Source organism: Carcharhinus amblyrhynchos, chromosome 29, assembly GCF_965287045.1.
Source record: "Carcharhinus amblyrhynchos chromosome 29, sCarAmb.v2.hapA, whole genome shotgun sequence".
Lineage (NCBI taxonomy): Eukaryota > Metazoa > Chordata > Chondrichthyes > Carcharhiniformes > Carcharhinidae > Carcharhinus > Carcharhinus amblyrhynchos.
In genome coordinates this window covers 160,151-174,658 of record NC_137352.1, presented here as the reverse complement: position 1 = coordinate 174,658, position 14,508 = coordinate 160,151, and the positions used below count along the sequence as shown (strand labels likewise).

The 14,508-nt window shown below is 43.9% G+C and overlaps 1 protein-coding gene across 1 annotated transcript in view; it reads right to left on the bottom strand.

Annotated features, from left to right (window-relative positions):
* LOC145359963 (glutamate receptor ionotropic, kainate 4-like) overlaps window positions 1-14,508 on the bottom strand; it is a 273,024-nt gene that overhangs the window by 149,840 nt on the left and 108,676 nt on the right. Inside the window, exons 7-8 of the mRNA XM_080214862.1 lie at window positions 10,676-10,854; window positions 2,841-2,894 (exon numbers count right to left, since the gene is read on the bottom strand). Coding sequence (XP_080070988.1) covers window positions 2,841-2,894; window positions 10,676-10,854 — 233 coding nt within the window. The remainder of the gene's footprint in view (window positions 1-2,840; window positions 2,895-10,675; window positions 10,855-14,508) is intronic.

Genomic DNA, 14,508 nt, shown 5'->3' with positions numbered 1-14,508 from the left:
AGCTGGACCCCCAATCAGGCGAAACATCATTCCTGCATCCACTCAGTTTATCCCTATCAGAACTGTAAATCTTTCATCAGATTTCCTTTTATTTTGCTAAACCTCAATGAATATAGACCTCGTCAATCTAGGCCTGTTGTGGGCAGCATGGTGATACAGTGCTAAGCACGGCTGGCTCACAGCACCAGGGACCAGGGTTTACTTCTGGCCTCAAGTGACTGTGGGTCCAATTTTACCATTTTGATTCGAAGTGCTGAATCTGGGAATGCTTCAGATCCGAATTTTAGACCAGTTCTCTGGCACCCCCAAACGCACTCTGCCTGAAACAAAAATCAGCAATTCTGAATCATGCTGCAGAAGCCTGTGGGTGGGGCTTAACACGCCTGAAACACTGCAGCTCCGAGTGCACATGCGCAGTAAAAACAAATAGAAAAACACTCCCCTACCACATTGCTCCCGGGCTGGATAATGCCTTCCCCCTGGCCCCCACAGACACTACCACATCCCCATAACATTACTGTTCCCCTTATCCACCCCACCCCATCACTACACTGACCAATTGCAGCCCCCTGCCCCCTTCCCCCTACTGATCCCCAGAGAGCCACCTGACCCACCTCCCTCCCTCCCCCGCAACTAGAGAACCACCTGACCCACCTCCCTCCCCCTCCACCACCGATCTGAGTCAGAGAACTGCTGGAAACTCTGAACTTCCCTCTTCAGAAGCTGGAGTGCCCGAAACAGACCTTTGCCGGGCATGTCTGTTTTGTGCCGAATCTGGATGGGTGAACGTGGTGATAAAGGGGGAAGTGCTGATAAAGTTGAGCATCCAGTCCATTAAATGATTTAAATTGCCGTCGTGCCTGTTTCAGGCACAGTCCCAATCGCCGCCATTTTTACTCATTGGTAAAGGGGGAATGGCCGGGGAGGCAATCGCAGATCACGCTACTAACCTCATATCTGATTTTATTAAGTTTTCATGCCTGAAAATGGGCACAACTTGATGGTAAAATGAGGCCTTATGTGTGTTGAGTTTGCATTTTCTCCCTGTGTCTGTGTGGGTTTCATCCGGGTGCTCTGGTTTCCTCCCACAATCCAAAGGTGTGCGGGTTAGGTTGATTGACCGTGCTCAATTGCCCCTTCGTGTCAGGGGGATTAGCAGGTACATACGTGGGGTTACAGGAATAGAGCCTGGGTGAGATTGTTGTTGGTGCAGACTTGATGGGCTGAATGGCCTCCTTCTGCACTGCAGTGATTTAAGGGAAAAAACCCTCCTCATATGACAATCCTGCCATCCCCGGAATCAATCTGGTGAACATTTGCTGCACTCCCTTTACAGCAAGTATATTTTCTCATTAAGTTAAGAAGACCAAACTGCATACAATGCTCCAGATGTGGTCTTACCAACATCTTGCACAACTACAGTAAGGCATCCTTGCACCTGTGCTCAAATCCTCTTGTAATGAAGGCCACTGTACCATTTGCCTTCCTAAACTCTTGTTCTACCTACATGCTTGTTTTCAATGACTGGTGTACAAGTTCATATTGCACATTTCCTAATCTATCACCATTTAAATAATACTCTTCCATTCTGCTTTCGATCACATTGAAGAGCTTCATATTTATCCACATTGTACTGTGTAATTGCCCACTCGTGCAACTTGTCTAAATTCCCATGAAGCCTCTTTAATTCCTCCTCACCACTCATAATTTCACCAATTCTGTGTCATCACTTACATTTGAAATATAATATTTGATTTCCTCAGCCAAATCATTGGTATATATTGTGAATAACTGGGGCTCAAATCTGATTATAGACTAATTATACCACAGAATGAGATCCATTATCTGTCCAGTCCACATATGATTCTACCATATGCATTCCTCTTCAGGAAAATTATTTATTCCATGAGTAGGCTATGAAAGTTTGCAGTTTTCTAACATTTGATTATTACCTTTGTGATTGGGAAAATGTAATGTCCTAATTTTTGTTAGGATTTCTGGGTTTTAACAAAAAATGAAAAAGTAAAACTTTGGTTTGCATACATGGATTAAACAAACACACAAGAGGTTTTATTGAAAAACTGCTCTCTTCACTGCACCAAGCACCAAATTGACAGTAAAACAGCAGCCGGAACACACACCGTAATAACATCACCAACAAATCATGTGATAAGTTCTTATAGCAACCTTACAACTCTTGTAAATACTTAACAGGAAATAATATAAAGGGAAGTTCCAAATGGTGTAATGTTGAGTTCTTGACAGAATTAACACATCTATGTTTCCTCACCGTGGTGAACACCACGGTGTTGTTCATTTGCTGAAGGTCACTAGTTGTAATTAAGAAAACTTCATTGAAGGATATCTTGGATTTCAACAAAAGCCCAAATCTATCCATTCATCATTTAACAGCAATCTGTGATGATGATGATGATAATGTCTTCAGATCTATTCTGGAAGTTGATGTTTCTGGTCCTCCCCACCTTACACCACACCTTCCTCCCTCTTCCTTCTCAAGCCTTCCTCTCACTCCCCCTCTCCCTCCACCAGCATCCTCTTCCTCTACTGCTCATCCACTTCCTCATCTCCTTCCTTACTCTCTCCTACCTCCCCCCTCCCTTTGCTCTGCTTCCTTCCCTCCCTCCCTTTTTTCTTCCTTTTCCTTTTTAACTTCCCTCTTCCTCCTTCAGTTCTTCCCCTTCTCCTCCTTCTCCTCTCTACTTTCTCCCTACTTCCCTTCGTCCTCCTCCCTCATTAATTCCCTCATCCCGTACCCTTCATTCCATCTTTCCTTTTACCAGGTAAATAATATTTACCATCGGTTTCTTGAAATACTTTACCAGAGATGTGAAGATGTAGTTATAGTAGGCAGATGTCATTCCTAATTCCATAGCCTGGAAAGCAAGTTATAAACATTTATCACTTTTTTTAATTTAAAAAAGTTGTAAGCTCTCTTTTAAACATAAAATCGGGACATAACTCACCTCCTGACTCCCCAAGCCTACTCACCATCAACAAAGCACAAATGAGGATTGTGACAGAGTAATGGAATACTCTTCTACCTGGATGGATGCAGCTCCAACATCATTGAAGAAGCTTGACACCATCCAGGGCAAAGCAGCCTGTTTGATTGGCATCACATATATCATTTTAAACATACACTCCCTCCATCACCAATGGACAATGCCAGCTGTGTGTACCATCTACAGGATTCATTGCAGGAACTCATCAAAGTTCCTTAGTCAACACTTCCCAAACCCATGATTATACCATCTAGAAGGACAAGAGTAGCAGACACACGGGAACACCACCACATGGATCTTCCCTTCAAGTCACTCACCTTGAAATATATCGTGATTCTTTCACTGTCACTGGGTCAAAATCCTGGAACTCCCTCCCTAACAGCATTGTGGGTGAACCCAAGCTGCATGGACTGCAGCGATTCAAGAAGGCAGCTCACTGCCACCTTCTGAAGAGCAATTCAGAATGAGCTATAAATGCCAGTTCAATCAGCGATGCCCGCATTCCGTGAACAATTAAAAACCATTGGCAAAATCTGACCACAAAATAACTGGTGATCATCCCAGACTTTGGCAAAGTGTCAGTTCCGGTGATAAAAATGGAGTGTATCCCCACAATGGCTCCAACGTAATTTCTGACCCAATCTTGAGCCTTACTGACAAAAATCACAGAACATGTGCTGCCTCCTCTAATTTGCCCACTACTTCTGAACATAATCAAGCCAATCAATGGGGAGCTGCATATAAACAGCTTCCCAGCACTTGTTCCACACTACTGCAAAGGGTGACAGCCAAGAAGCCCGCAGAGTGTTTCTCAGAGAAAGCCTTGACCAGACTTCTTAGAATCATAGAATCGTACAGTGCAGAAAAGGTCCTTTGGCCCATCAGGTCTGCACCAACACGTGAGAAACATCTGAACTCCCACCTAATCTCATCTACCAGCATTTAGCCCATAGCGTTGAATGTAATGATGTGCTAAGTGCTCATCTAGGCACTTTTTAAACGATGTGAGGCAACCCGCCTCTACCACCGTCCTCGGCAACGCATTCCAGACCGTCAGCATCCTTTGGGTAAAAAAGTTTATCTTCATATGCCCCCAAACCTCCTGCCCCTCACTTTGAACTTATGCCCCCTCGTGACTGACTCTTCAACCACGAGGAACAGCTGCTCCTTATCCACTCTGTTCATGTCCCTCATGATCTTGAACACCTTGATCAGGTCACCGCTCAGTCTTCTCTGCTCCAACAAAAATATCCCAAGCCTATCCAACCTGTCTTCATAACCTAAATGTTCCATACCAGGCAGCATCCTAGTGAATCTCCTCTGCCCCGCCTCCAGTGCAATCACATCCTTCCTATAATGTGGCAACTAGGATGCACACAGTGCTCCAGCTGTGGCCTCACCAAAGTTCTATACACTCCAACATGACTTTGTAATCTATGCCTCGATTGATAAAGGCAAGTGTGCCATATGCCTTTTTTCACCAGCCTACTAATATGCCCTTCTGCTTTGAGAGATCTGTGGACAAACATGCCAGGGTCATTTTGTTCCAAAGAACATCCTAGTGCCATACTGTTCATTCAATAGTTCCTTGTCAAATTACTTCTTCCAAAGTGCATCACATCACACTTTTCAGGGTTAAATTCTACTTGCCACTCACCTGTCCATTTGACCAATTCATGGGATTATGACTGAACACCTCGAAGTCAGAATCCTGCCTAAAAGTTCTTGTTGTAGCCCAAGACACTCAACCTCATTGTTAACCACCCAGCCAATCTTTGTGTTATCAGCAAACTTACTAATTCTACCCTCCCCCTACACTGTCATCTTGATGGAGTGGAGCAGAAAAGGGATGCATATACCCCAATCTCCAGGAGAAGGCCTCCCACCAAGGTTTCTACCCCCACCTGGGATTCAATGAAATGGGGCAGCAGACAAACACGAGAATCCTCAAGACATGCTGTCATTCCTCAAGTCTCAAGTGACTAATCAATGTTCCCTCCTTTATCCCCTGCAATGCATTAATGCCATCTCCTTTCTCTTGCAGGCAAAGCAGCTGAGCAGTCAGGACCATCCTCGCACACCCTGGACCCACTGGACTCGAATATTCCAAGGGAGTCTTCAGGGGCCCCATCATTGAAGAGGCATTACAGCTGTCCTGCACCCAGCACAAGCGCAGATACCCACACCTCGGTGAGATCACTAAGTAGACAGACTTCTGGTCACTCACTGGTGAGCACTTCACAGCTGAAGGTCCGCAGCAGGTAGAGGCAGGGATGTCCCAGGGGTCCGGCAGTCAGAGGAATGCCAGAGGCCCCTACCCAATGATGTTCCATTGGGTCCAGTCATCCCAGAATTGCTGGAGTAAGTGCGCAGGTACAGCAGGCAGCAAAGAAGGCAAATGATATGTTGGCCTTCATAGTGAGAGGATTTGATTATTGGGATAGGGATGTTTTGCTGCAATTGTATAGGGTATTGGGGAGGCCACTTCTTGAATATTGTGTGCAGGTTTGGTGTCCTGATCTGAGGAAGGATGTCGTTGCCATAGAGGCAGTACAGCGAAGGTTTCCCAGGCCGTTTTCTGGGATGGCCAGTCTGTTATATGAGGAGAGACTAAGTCAGTTAGGATTATATTCATTGGAGTTTAGAGGAGTGAGAGGGGTTCTCATAGAAACTTATAAATTCTAACAGTTAGACGGGTTAGATTCAGAAAGAATGTTCCCAATGGTGGGGGAGTCCAAAACTAGGAGTCAAAGTTTGAGCGTAAGGGATAAACCTTTTAGAACTGGGGCAAGGAGAAATTTCTTCATCCAGAGAATGGTGAATGTGTGGAATTCACTACCACAGGAAGTAGTTGAGGCCAAAACGTTGTCTGATTTCAAGAAGAAACTAGATATAGCTCCTGGGGCTAAAGGGATAAGGGATATGGGAGAAAGGAGGGGGGGTCACGATATTGAATTCGATGATTAGTCATGATCAAAATGAATGGCAGAGCAGGCTCAAATGGCCAACTCCTGCTTCGAGTTTCTATCTACTGCTTTGGATACTGCTAGAGGGGATGGCCTTCCAGTGGAAAGCAGCAGCAGTGGTTCACAGCACCATGGGTGGCTCTGCTGCTCAGAAGGGCCGGAGGAAAACAAGTGGCAGGGCCTGATAGGGGAGTCAATAGATAGGGGCATAGACAGATGTTTCTGTAACTGCAAATGTGAGTGAAGGATGGTATGTTGTCTTTGTGGTACCAGGGTCCAGGACATCACAGAGTGTCTGCAGGGTATTCTGTGCAGGAAAGTGAACTGCCAGTAATTATGGTACATATTGGTACCAATGACATAGGTGAACTGAGGGATGAGGAGCTGCAAACTGAGTACAGGAAGTTAGCAGGTAAATTAAAATCGAGGACCTCAAACACAGTAATCTCAGGCTTACTCCCAGTTCCACATACTCACAAGAGCAGGAATAAGAGGAGAAAACAAATGAACACGTGGCTGAAGAGATGGTGTAATCAGAAGGGATTCAGATTCCTGAGGCACTGCGACCAGAACTGGGCAAGGTGGGACCCGTACAAACCAGACGGGCTGCATCCCCGGCACAGCTGGGACCAATGTCCTTATGGGGGTTTTTGCTAGCTCTTTTGGGGAGTATTTAAACTAGTGTGGTGAGATGATGGGATCCCAGGAGCAGGGTCAGATAGGTCAGATTCAGATCAGGAAAATGGAGGTAGAACATCAGCGAATGATGTTGAAGATGTAGGGAGAAAGTTGGAATTACAGGAGAAGCAAAGTTTGAAAAGTGTCCAGCAAGGGAAATTGACAGGGTTAAACTGTTTATACTTCAATGCAAGAAAGATTACAAACAAGGCAGAGGAGAGTTAAGGACACATGGCAGCATGATTTCATTGCTATAATGGAAACCTGAGTAAAGGAGGGGCAAAATTGGCAGCTCAATATCCCTAGTTATAGATTCTTCAGACACAATACAGTGGGAGATAAAAAAGGAGGGAAAGTAGCACTAATGGTTAAAGAATCAATTCTGGTTGTGAGAAGGGATGATGTGCTAAACAGGTCAACCAATTATAGGTTGAATTTAGACATTAAAAGGTGCAGTTACATGATTGGGGATATACTACACACCCCAAAATAGCAAAAGGGAGATAGAAGAACAAATATGAGGCAAATTTCTGCCTGTAAGAACAAGAGGGCAATAATAATCAGAGACTTTAACTATCCCGATATCAACTGGGATTCAGACATTATAAGGGGCGCTGAGGGAAAAGAATCCATGCAGTGTGTCCAGGAATTTTTTTCAACCAATTAGTGACAAACCCAATGAAAGGAGATGCAATTCCAGACTTAGACTTGGGGAACGAAGAAGGCCAAGTGAGTGAAGTGGCAGTCGGCGGCCTTAACAGGGATGGTGATCACAATTCAGTTATATTTAGCAGTACTGTGGGAAAGGACAGCAAGAAAGCTGGAATAAAAACTTTGAACGCGGGACAGGCAATTTTTGTAGGAATGAGAAAGGGGTTTGACTGAGATGGACTAGCCAGCACTGCTAATGGATAAATCTGTGGAAAACCAGAGGGAAGCACTAAAAAGTAAGATCCTGAATGTATAAAATAGACATGACTCCTCCAAAAAATAAGAGTGGTACTCCCAAGTTTAGACTCCCCCTCATTGTCTAGAGGAATACAGGGAAGATCAAACAGAAAAAGAAAGTGTACAAAAAAGGCACAAAGAACTAAGCACTGCAGATAGCATAGACAAATATAGGAAGTGCAAGGATGAAATAAAAAAGGAAACAAGAAAATCAAAGAGAGGGCATGAAAAAATATTAGCAAGAAAAGTTAGAGAAAACCCAAAAGGGAGAAGGGAGAGACAACAAAAGAGACATCTTAAGACTATAAAACATAGGAGCAGAATTAGGCCACTCGGCCCATCAAGTCTGCTGCACCATTCAATCATGGCTGATATTGTCTTGGTCAAGAAAGAGGGAAAGTAAGCAAGGGAAGCATAGGACTTGATGGAGACAACACTCATTGTTTGATGACCTGCCAGCTACAGCAGGTGTTTCCCTTATTGGATGTACATTTAAGACAGACTCCACAGTTTGGGTGGCAGAGTGGTTAGCACTGCTGCCTCACAGTGCCAGGGACCTGGGTTCAATTCCCGGCTGTGCAGAGTCTGCACGTTCTCCCCTTGTCTGCATGGGTTTCCTCCTGGTGCTCCGGTTTCCTCCCACAGTCCAAACAACATACTGGTTAGGTGGATTGGTCATTCGAAATTGCCTCATAGTGTTCGGGGCATTAGCAGAGTAAATACGTGGGGTGATGGGGATAGGGCCTGGGTGGGACTGTGGTCAGTGCAGACTCGATGGACCGAATGGCCTCCTCCTGCATTGCCATGATTCTATGATGTTTTCTCAATACATTAATGGTAAATGTTTAGTTAAAGGAAAGGTGTGACCCATCAGAGATGAAGGAGGAAACTTGTGTGTCGATGCAGAGGATTGGAAAGGGTTTTAAATAAATATTTTGTCTCTGCATTTACAAAGGAAAGGGATGATGCAGATTTAGTATTCCAGAAGGAACACTGTGAGATATTGAACAGGAGAGTCATAAAAGAGAGGAACGACTCAAAGGGTTGGAATCCTTGAAAATTGATAAGTTGCTAGGGTCAGATGGATCATTTCTGAGGCTGCTGAGGGAGATCGCAGAGGAAATAGCAGATAATCTGAGGATGATTTTCCAATCTTCATTAGATACAGGGGAGGTACCGGAGAACTGGAGAAATACAAATGTTGGTTCATTGTTTAAAAAGGGATCGAAGGAAATGCCAAACAATTATAGGCCAGTTAGTCTTATATCAGTCTTACATTAGTAGAATCAGTCCTGAGAGATAGGATAAACTGTCATGTAGAGATAGAGTAGGCAGGATAGAATTGTTTCCCTTGTCAGAGAGCTCTAGAACTATGTGACATTGATTGAAGATAAGTTGCAGAAGGTGAAGAGGGGACATGAGAAAGAACTTCTTTATGCAGAGGATGGTGAGTGTCTGGAATTCACTGCTTGAGTTGGTGGTGGAGGCAGAGACCCTAAACTCTTTTAAAAAGTACCTGGATCTGCACCTTAAGTGTTGTAAATTACAGGGCTATTGGCAGGAATTAGAATTATTGGAATTAGAATTATTGGGATTAGAAAGGCACTGGTGTGTCCTTGGGCTGGCATGGACAAGGTGGGCTGAATGGCCTCCTTTTATGTTGTAACTTTTCTATGGTTCTGTATTACAGAAAGTCATTCACCATTCCAAAGGGAGCAAGCTTCACATGGCCCTGATCTTCGGGGAGGAGCTTGAGATAATTTCGGAATATAGCTTAGACATGCAACAAGGAATTTATTCATTGAACTGTCATTAAAAGCTGCACATATCATATTTAGTATTCTTCTTCAACAGATTTAATAAGTTCCGAGAAATATGTTAAATTTTGAGAGATGACATTGTTGAGTGCAATTTAGAAAGAGTAATGGTCGAGCATCTTTTTACTGAAGTAGTAACAGGTTAGAAACTTGTTTGCATCATCTTGTTGACATGCTAACTTTGTTCAGCAGTTTTAGTGACTGGAAGCCACTGTCCAATGGCGTACCACAGGGATCTGTGTTGGGTCCCCTACACAAATAAATTGGGTCATTTATATAAATGACATTGATGACTATGTGGGGTTTAGGATTAGTACGTTTGTGGCTGACACAAAGATTGGACAGATGGTTAACAGTGAGGTGGAATGTCTTGTGCTACAAGAATATATAGATGGAATGGTGAAATGGGCAGATAAGTGGCAGATGGAATTTCATGCTGAAAAATGTGAAGCGATCCACCTTGGCAGGAGTAATTTGACAAGGAAGTATCCAATGAATGGTAGGACACCAGGAAGTTCTGAGGAAGAAAGGGACAGTGGAATATGTCCACAGATCTCTGAAAGCAGAACGGCATGTTGTTAGGGTGGTGAAAAAGGCACATGAGATACTTGCCTTTATCAATTGAGGCTTAGATTACAAAAGCAGGGAAGTCATGTTTGAGTTGTAAAGAACTTTTTAGTGCGGCTAGAGTACTGTTTGCTGTTCTGGTGGCCACACTGTAGAAAGGATGTGATTGCATTGGAGGGGGTGTAGAGGAGATTCACCAGGATGCTGTCTGGATGGAACATTTAAGTAATGAAGAGAGGTTGGATAGGTTTGAGCTATTTTCGTTGGAGCAGAAAAGACTGAGGGGTGACCTGATTGAGGTGTATAAGATTATGAGGGACATGGACAGAATGGATAAGGAGCAACTGTTCTGCTTAGTTGAAGGGTCAGTTACGAGTGGACGTAGGTTCAAGGTGAAGGGCAGGAGGTTTAGGGGGAATGTGAGGAAAAACCTTTTTATCCAGAGGGTGGTGAGGGTCTGAAATGCACTGCCTGGGAGGGTGGTGGAGGCAGGTTGCCTGACATCCTTTAAAAAGTATCTGGATGAGCACTTGGCACATCATCACATTCGAGGCTATGGGCCAAGTATTGGTAAATGAAATTAGGTAGATAGATCAGGTGTTTCTAATGTGTTGGTGCCTCTTCTGCACTGTGTGATTCTGAGATTCTTTGTTAATTTATTTAAGACAAAACATACCTTGTGAAGGATGGACTGTGACACTGAAATGCTGGCATCAATAATAATTGTTGCAATTTTGTCATCTCGAATTTCCTTCAGGATTGGCGTTGAGTCCTGACTTTGATCCAACATTCGGACTGACAAAGTGTCCTTGGAAATGAGAAACTGGCGCAATAGTTTCTCCAAATTCAAAAGGCCTGCAGCAAAATTAGGGAATGAGATTTTTTTTCAGAATAAATCAACATACAGAGCTACATCTAAAATATATCAGAATGGACTCTCTTTCTCAGATTCTTGGAAATAAGTGTTACCTGCAAGATTTTAGTAAAATATAAACTGCCAAGTGTTATGCCTAATCTGTATAAAGCTCTGGTTAGACAACTAGAGTATTGCAGCCAATAATGTTCACCACACTTTAGGAAGGATGTGAGGTTCCATAAGGAGGTGTAGAGGAGATTTACCAGACTGGTTGTTGGGATGAGGGGTATGACTAATAGTTCATCTTGTAGATGGTACATACCGCTGCAACTTTGTGTCAATGGTGGAGAGAGTGAATGTTGGAAGAGGTGACAATGAAGAGGGTTGGTTTGTCCGGAATAATGTTGAACTTCTTCAGTGTTGTTGGAGTTGCACTCATTCACGCAAGTGGAGAGTATTCCTACTACTTTACCAAGGAGGGAGATGATACCCAGGACAGATGAGGAAACTCTGTTCCAAAAGTGTTCAAAATTGATAAGCAGGAAGTACTGAATGGACTGTCGGTACTGCAAGTTGACAATGCACCAGGACCAGAGAAGATTCACCCAAAGATATTGAAGGAAGTGAGAATGGAAATTGCAGAGGTGCTGGCCATAATCTTCTAGTCTTTTCTAGTTCTCAAGATTAGACGTTGTGACTGTTCTCTTTGAAGAGAGGAAGGCTACGAGGAGATTTGATAAAGATGTTCAAAATCATGAGAGGCTTGGACAGAGTAGATAGAGAAAGACTGTTCCTGCTCGTAAAAAAAAGATCAAGAACAAGAGGGCATAGATTTCAAATGATTTCCAAAAGCAGTAAATATGATGTGAAAAAAGTATTTTCACACAACAAGTGTTTTGGGTCTGGAATCCACTGTCTGGAAGTATGGTGGAGGCAGATTCAATTGAGACATTCAAGATGGCATTGGATGATTATGTGAATAGAGATAGAGGTATGGGGAAAAGGCAGGGGAATGACATTAAGTCATGATGCTTATTTGGTGAGCTGGTGCAGACACAATGGGCCAAATGGTCTCCTTCTATATGTAACAATTCTGTGATCTCACTTCTGAAGTTTGCCTTATTGATGGCGGACAGACCTTGGGGAGTCAGGGTTTGAGTTACTCACTCAGATCAAGGGCAATTAGGGATGGGCAATAAGTGCTGGCCCTGCCAGTGACGCACACATTCCATAAATAAGTAAACGTGTTCTTTTAGCCATAGTATTTACATGGCCAATTCAATTCAGTTTCAGGTCAATGGTAACCCTCAGGACCTTGATAATGAGGGATTCAGTGATGGTAATACTATTGAATGTCAAGGGGAGATGGTTAGTTTCTCTCTTAGTGGAGATTGTCATTGTCTGGGAGTTGTTTGGCATGAACATTACTTGATATTTATCAGCCAAGATATTGTCCATGTCTTGCTACATTTGGACATGGACTGCTTCAGCATCTAAGGTTCCATAATGTTGATGGAACATTGTGCAACCAACAGCAAACATCCCATTTCTGACTTGGAAGGAAGGTCATTGTCGAAGCAGCTGAAGGTGGCTGGGCCAAGGACACTACTCTAAGAAATTCTTGCAGTGACGTACTGGAACTGAGACAATTGCCCTCCAACCACCGTAGCCATTGTGTCCTTTGTCCCAGACATGACTGCAACCACCAGAGGTTTTGCCCCCATTGACTCTAGTTTTGCTGGGTTCCTTGTTACCTCGCTGGGTCAAATGCTTCCTTAAAGTCAAGGCAAGTTGTTCTTACCTTACCTCTTGAGCTCAGCTGTCCATGTTTGAACCAAGGCTGCAAGAGGTCAAAAGATTAATGCCCTTAGTGGAATCCAGACTGAGCATCAGTGAGCAGGTTATTGCGAAGCGCTGTTGATGAGCCCTTCCATTACTTTACTAATGATTGGGTGTAGACTGATGGGCAGTAATTGGCTGGGTTGGATTAATCCTGCTCCTTGTGTACAGGATACACCTGGGCAATTTCCCACATTGCCAGGTAGATGCCAGCATTGTAGCTGTACTAGCACAACTTGACTAGGAGCATGGCAATTCTGGAGCATAAATCTTCAGTACTATTGCTGGAATATTGTCAGGGCCCATACCCTTTGCAGTATCCAGTGCTTTCAGCTGTTTCTTGATATAGAAACATAGAAAATAGGTGCAGAAGTAGGCCATTCGGCCCTTTGAGCCTACACCACCATTCAATGATCAATCATGGTTGACCATACATTTTCAATATCCCACTCCTGCTTTCTCTCCATATCCCTCGATTCCTTTAGCCAAAGGGCCATGTCCAGCTCCCTTTTGAACATATCTAACAAATTGACACCAACAACTTTCTGTGGTAGAGAATTCCACAGATTCACAACTGTGAGTGAAGAAGTTCTTCCTCATCTTAGTCCTGAATGACTTACCCCTTATTCTTCGAATGTGACCTCTAGTTCTGGATTTCTCCAACATTGGGAATATTCTTCCCGCATCTAGCCTGTCCAATCCCATCAGGATTTTATATGTTTCTATGAGATCCTCTTCCATTCTTCTGAATGCTGCTGAGTACAAGTCCAATCGATCCAGTCTTTTGTCATATGTCAGTCCTGCCATTCTGGGAATCAGTCTGGTGAACCTTCGCTGGACTCCCTCAATAGCAAGAATGTCCTTCCTCAGACCAGGAGACCAAAACTGCACACAATACTCAAGGTGTGGCCTCACCAAGGCCCTGTATAACTCCAGTAAGACTTCCCTACTCCTATTCTCAAATCCGCTTGCTAAGAAGGCTAGCATGCCATTAGCTTTCAAAGAACAAACAGCAAAGAAAATTACAGCACAGGAACAGGCCCTTCGGCCCTCCAAGCCTGCACTGACCATGCTGCCCGACTTAACTAAACCCCCTACCCTTCCGGGGACCATATCCCTCTATTCCCATCCTATTCATGTATTTGTCAACACGCCCCTTAAAAATCACTATCATATCCACTTCCACTACCTCCCCCAGCAACGAGTTCCAGGCACCCACTACTCTCTGTGTGAAAAATCTGCATCGTACATCTCTTTTAAACCTTGCCCCTCGCACCTTAAACCTGTGCCTCCTATATTGACTCTTCCACCCTGGGAAAAAGCTTCTGACTATCCACTCCATCCATGCCTCTCATAACCTTGTGGACTTATATCAGGTCTCCCCTCAATCTCCATCACTCCAGTGAGAACAAACCAAGTTTCTCCAACCTCTCCTCATAGCTAATGCCCTCCATACCAGGCAACATCCTGATAAATCTTTGCTCTACCCTCTCCAAAGCCTCCACATCCTTCTGATAGTGTGGTGGCCAGAATTGAACATAATATTCCAAATGCAGCCTAACTAAGGTTCGATAAAGCTGCATCATGACTTGTCAATTTTTAAACTCAATATCCCGGCTGATGAAGGCAAGCATGCCGTATGCCTTCTTGACTCCCTTCTCCACCTGTATTGCCACTTTCAGACCCCTTTGCCCCTCAATACTCTTAAGGGTTCTGCCATTTACTGTATATTTCCTATCTGTATTAGACCTTCTAAAATGCAATACCTCACATTTGTCCGGATTAAATTCCATCTGCCATCTCTCCGCCCAAGT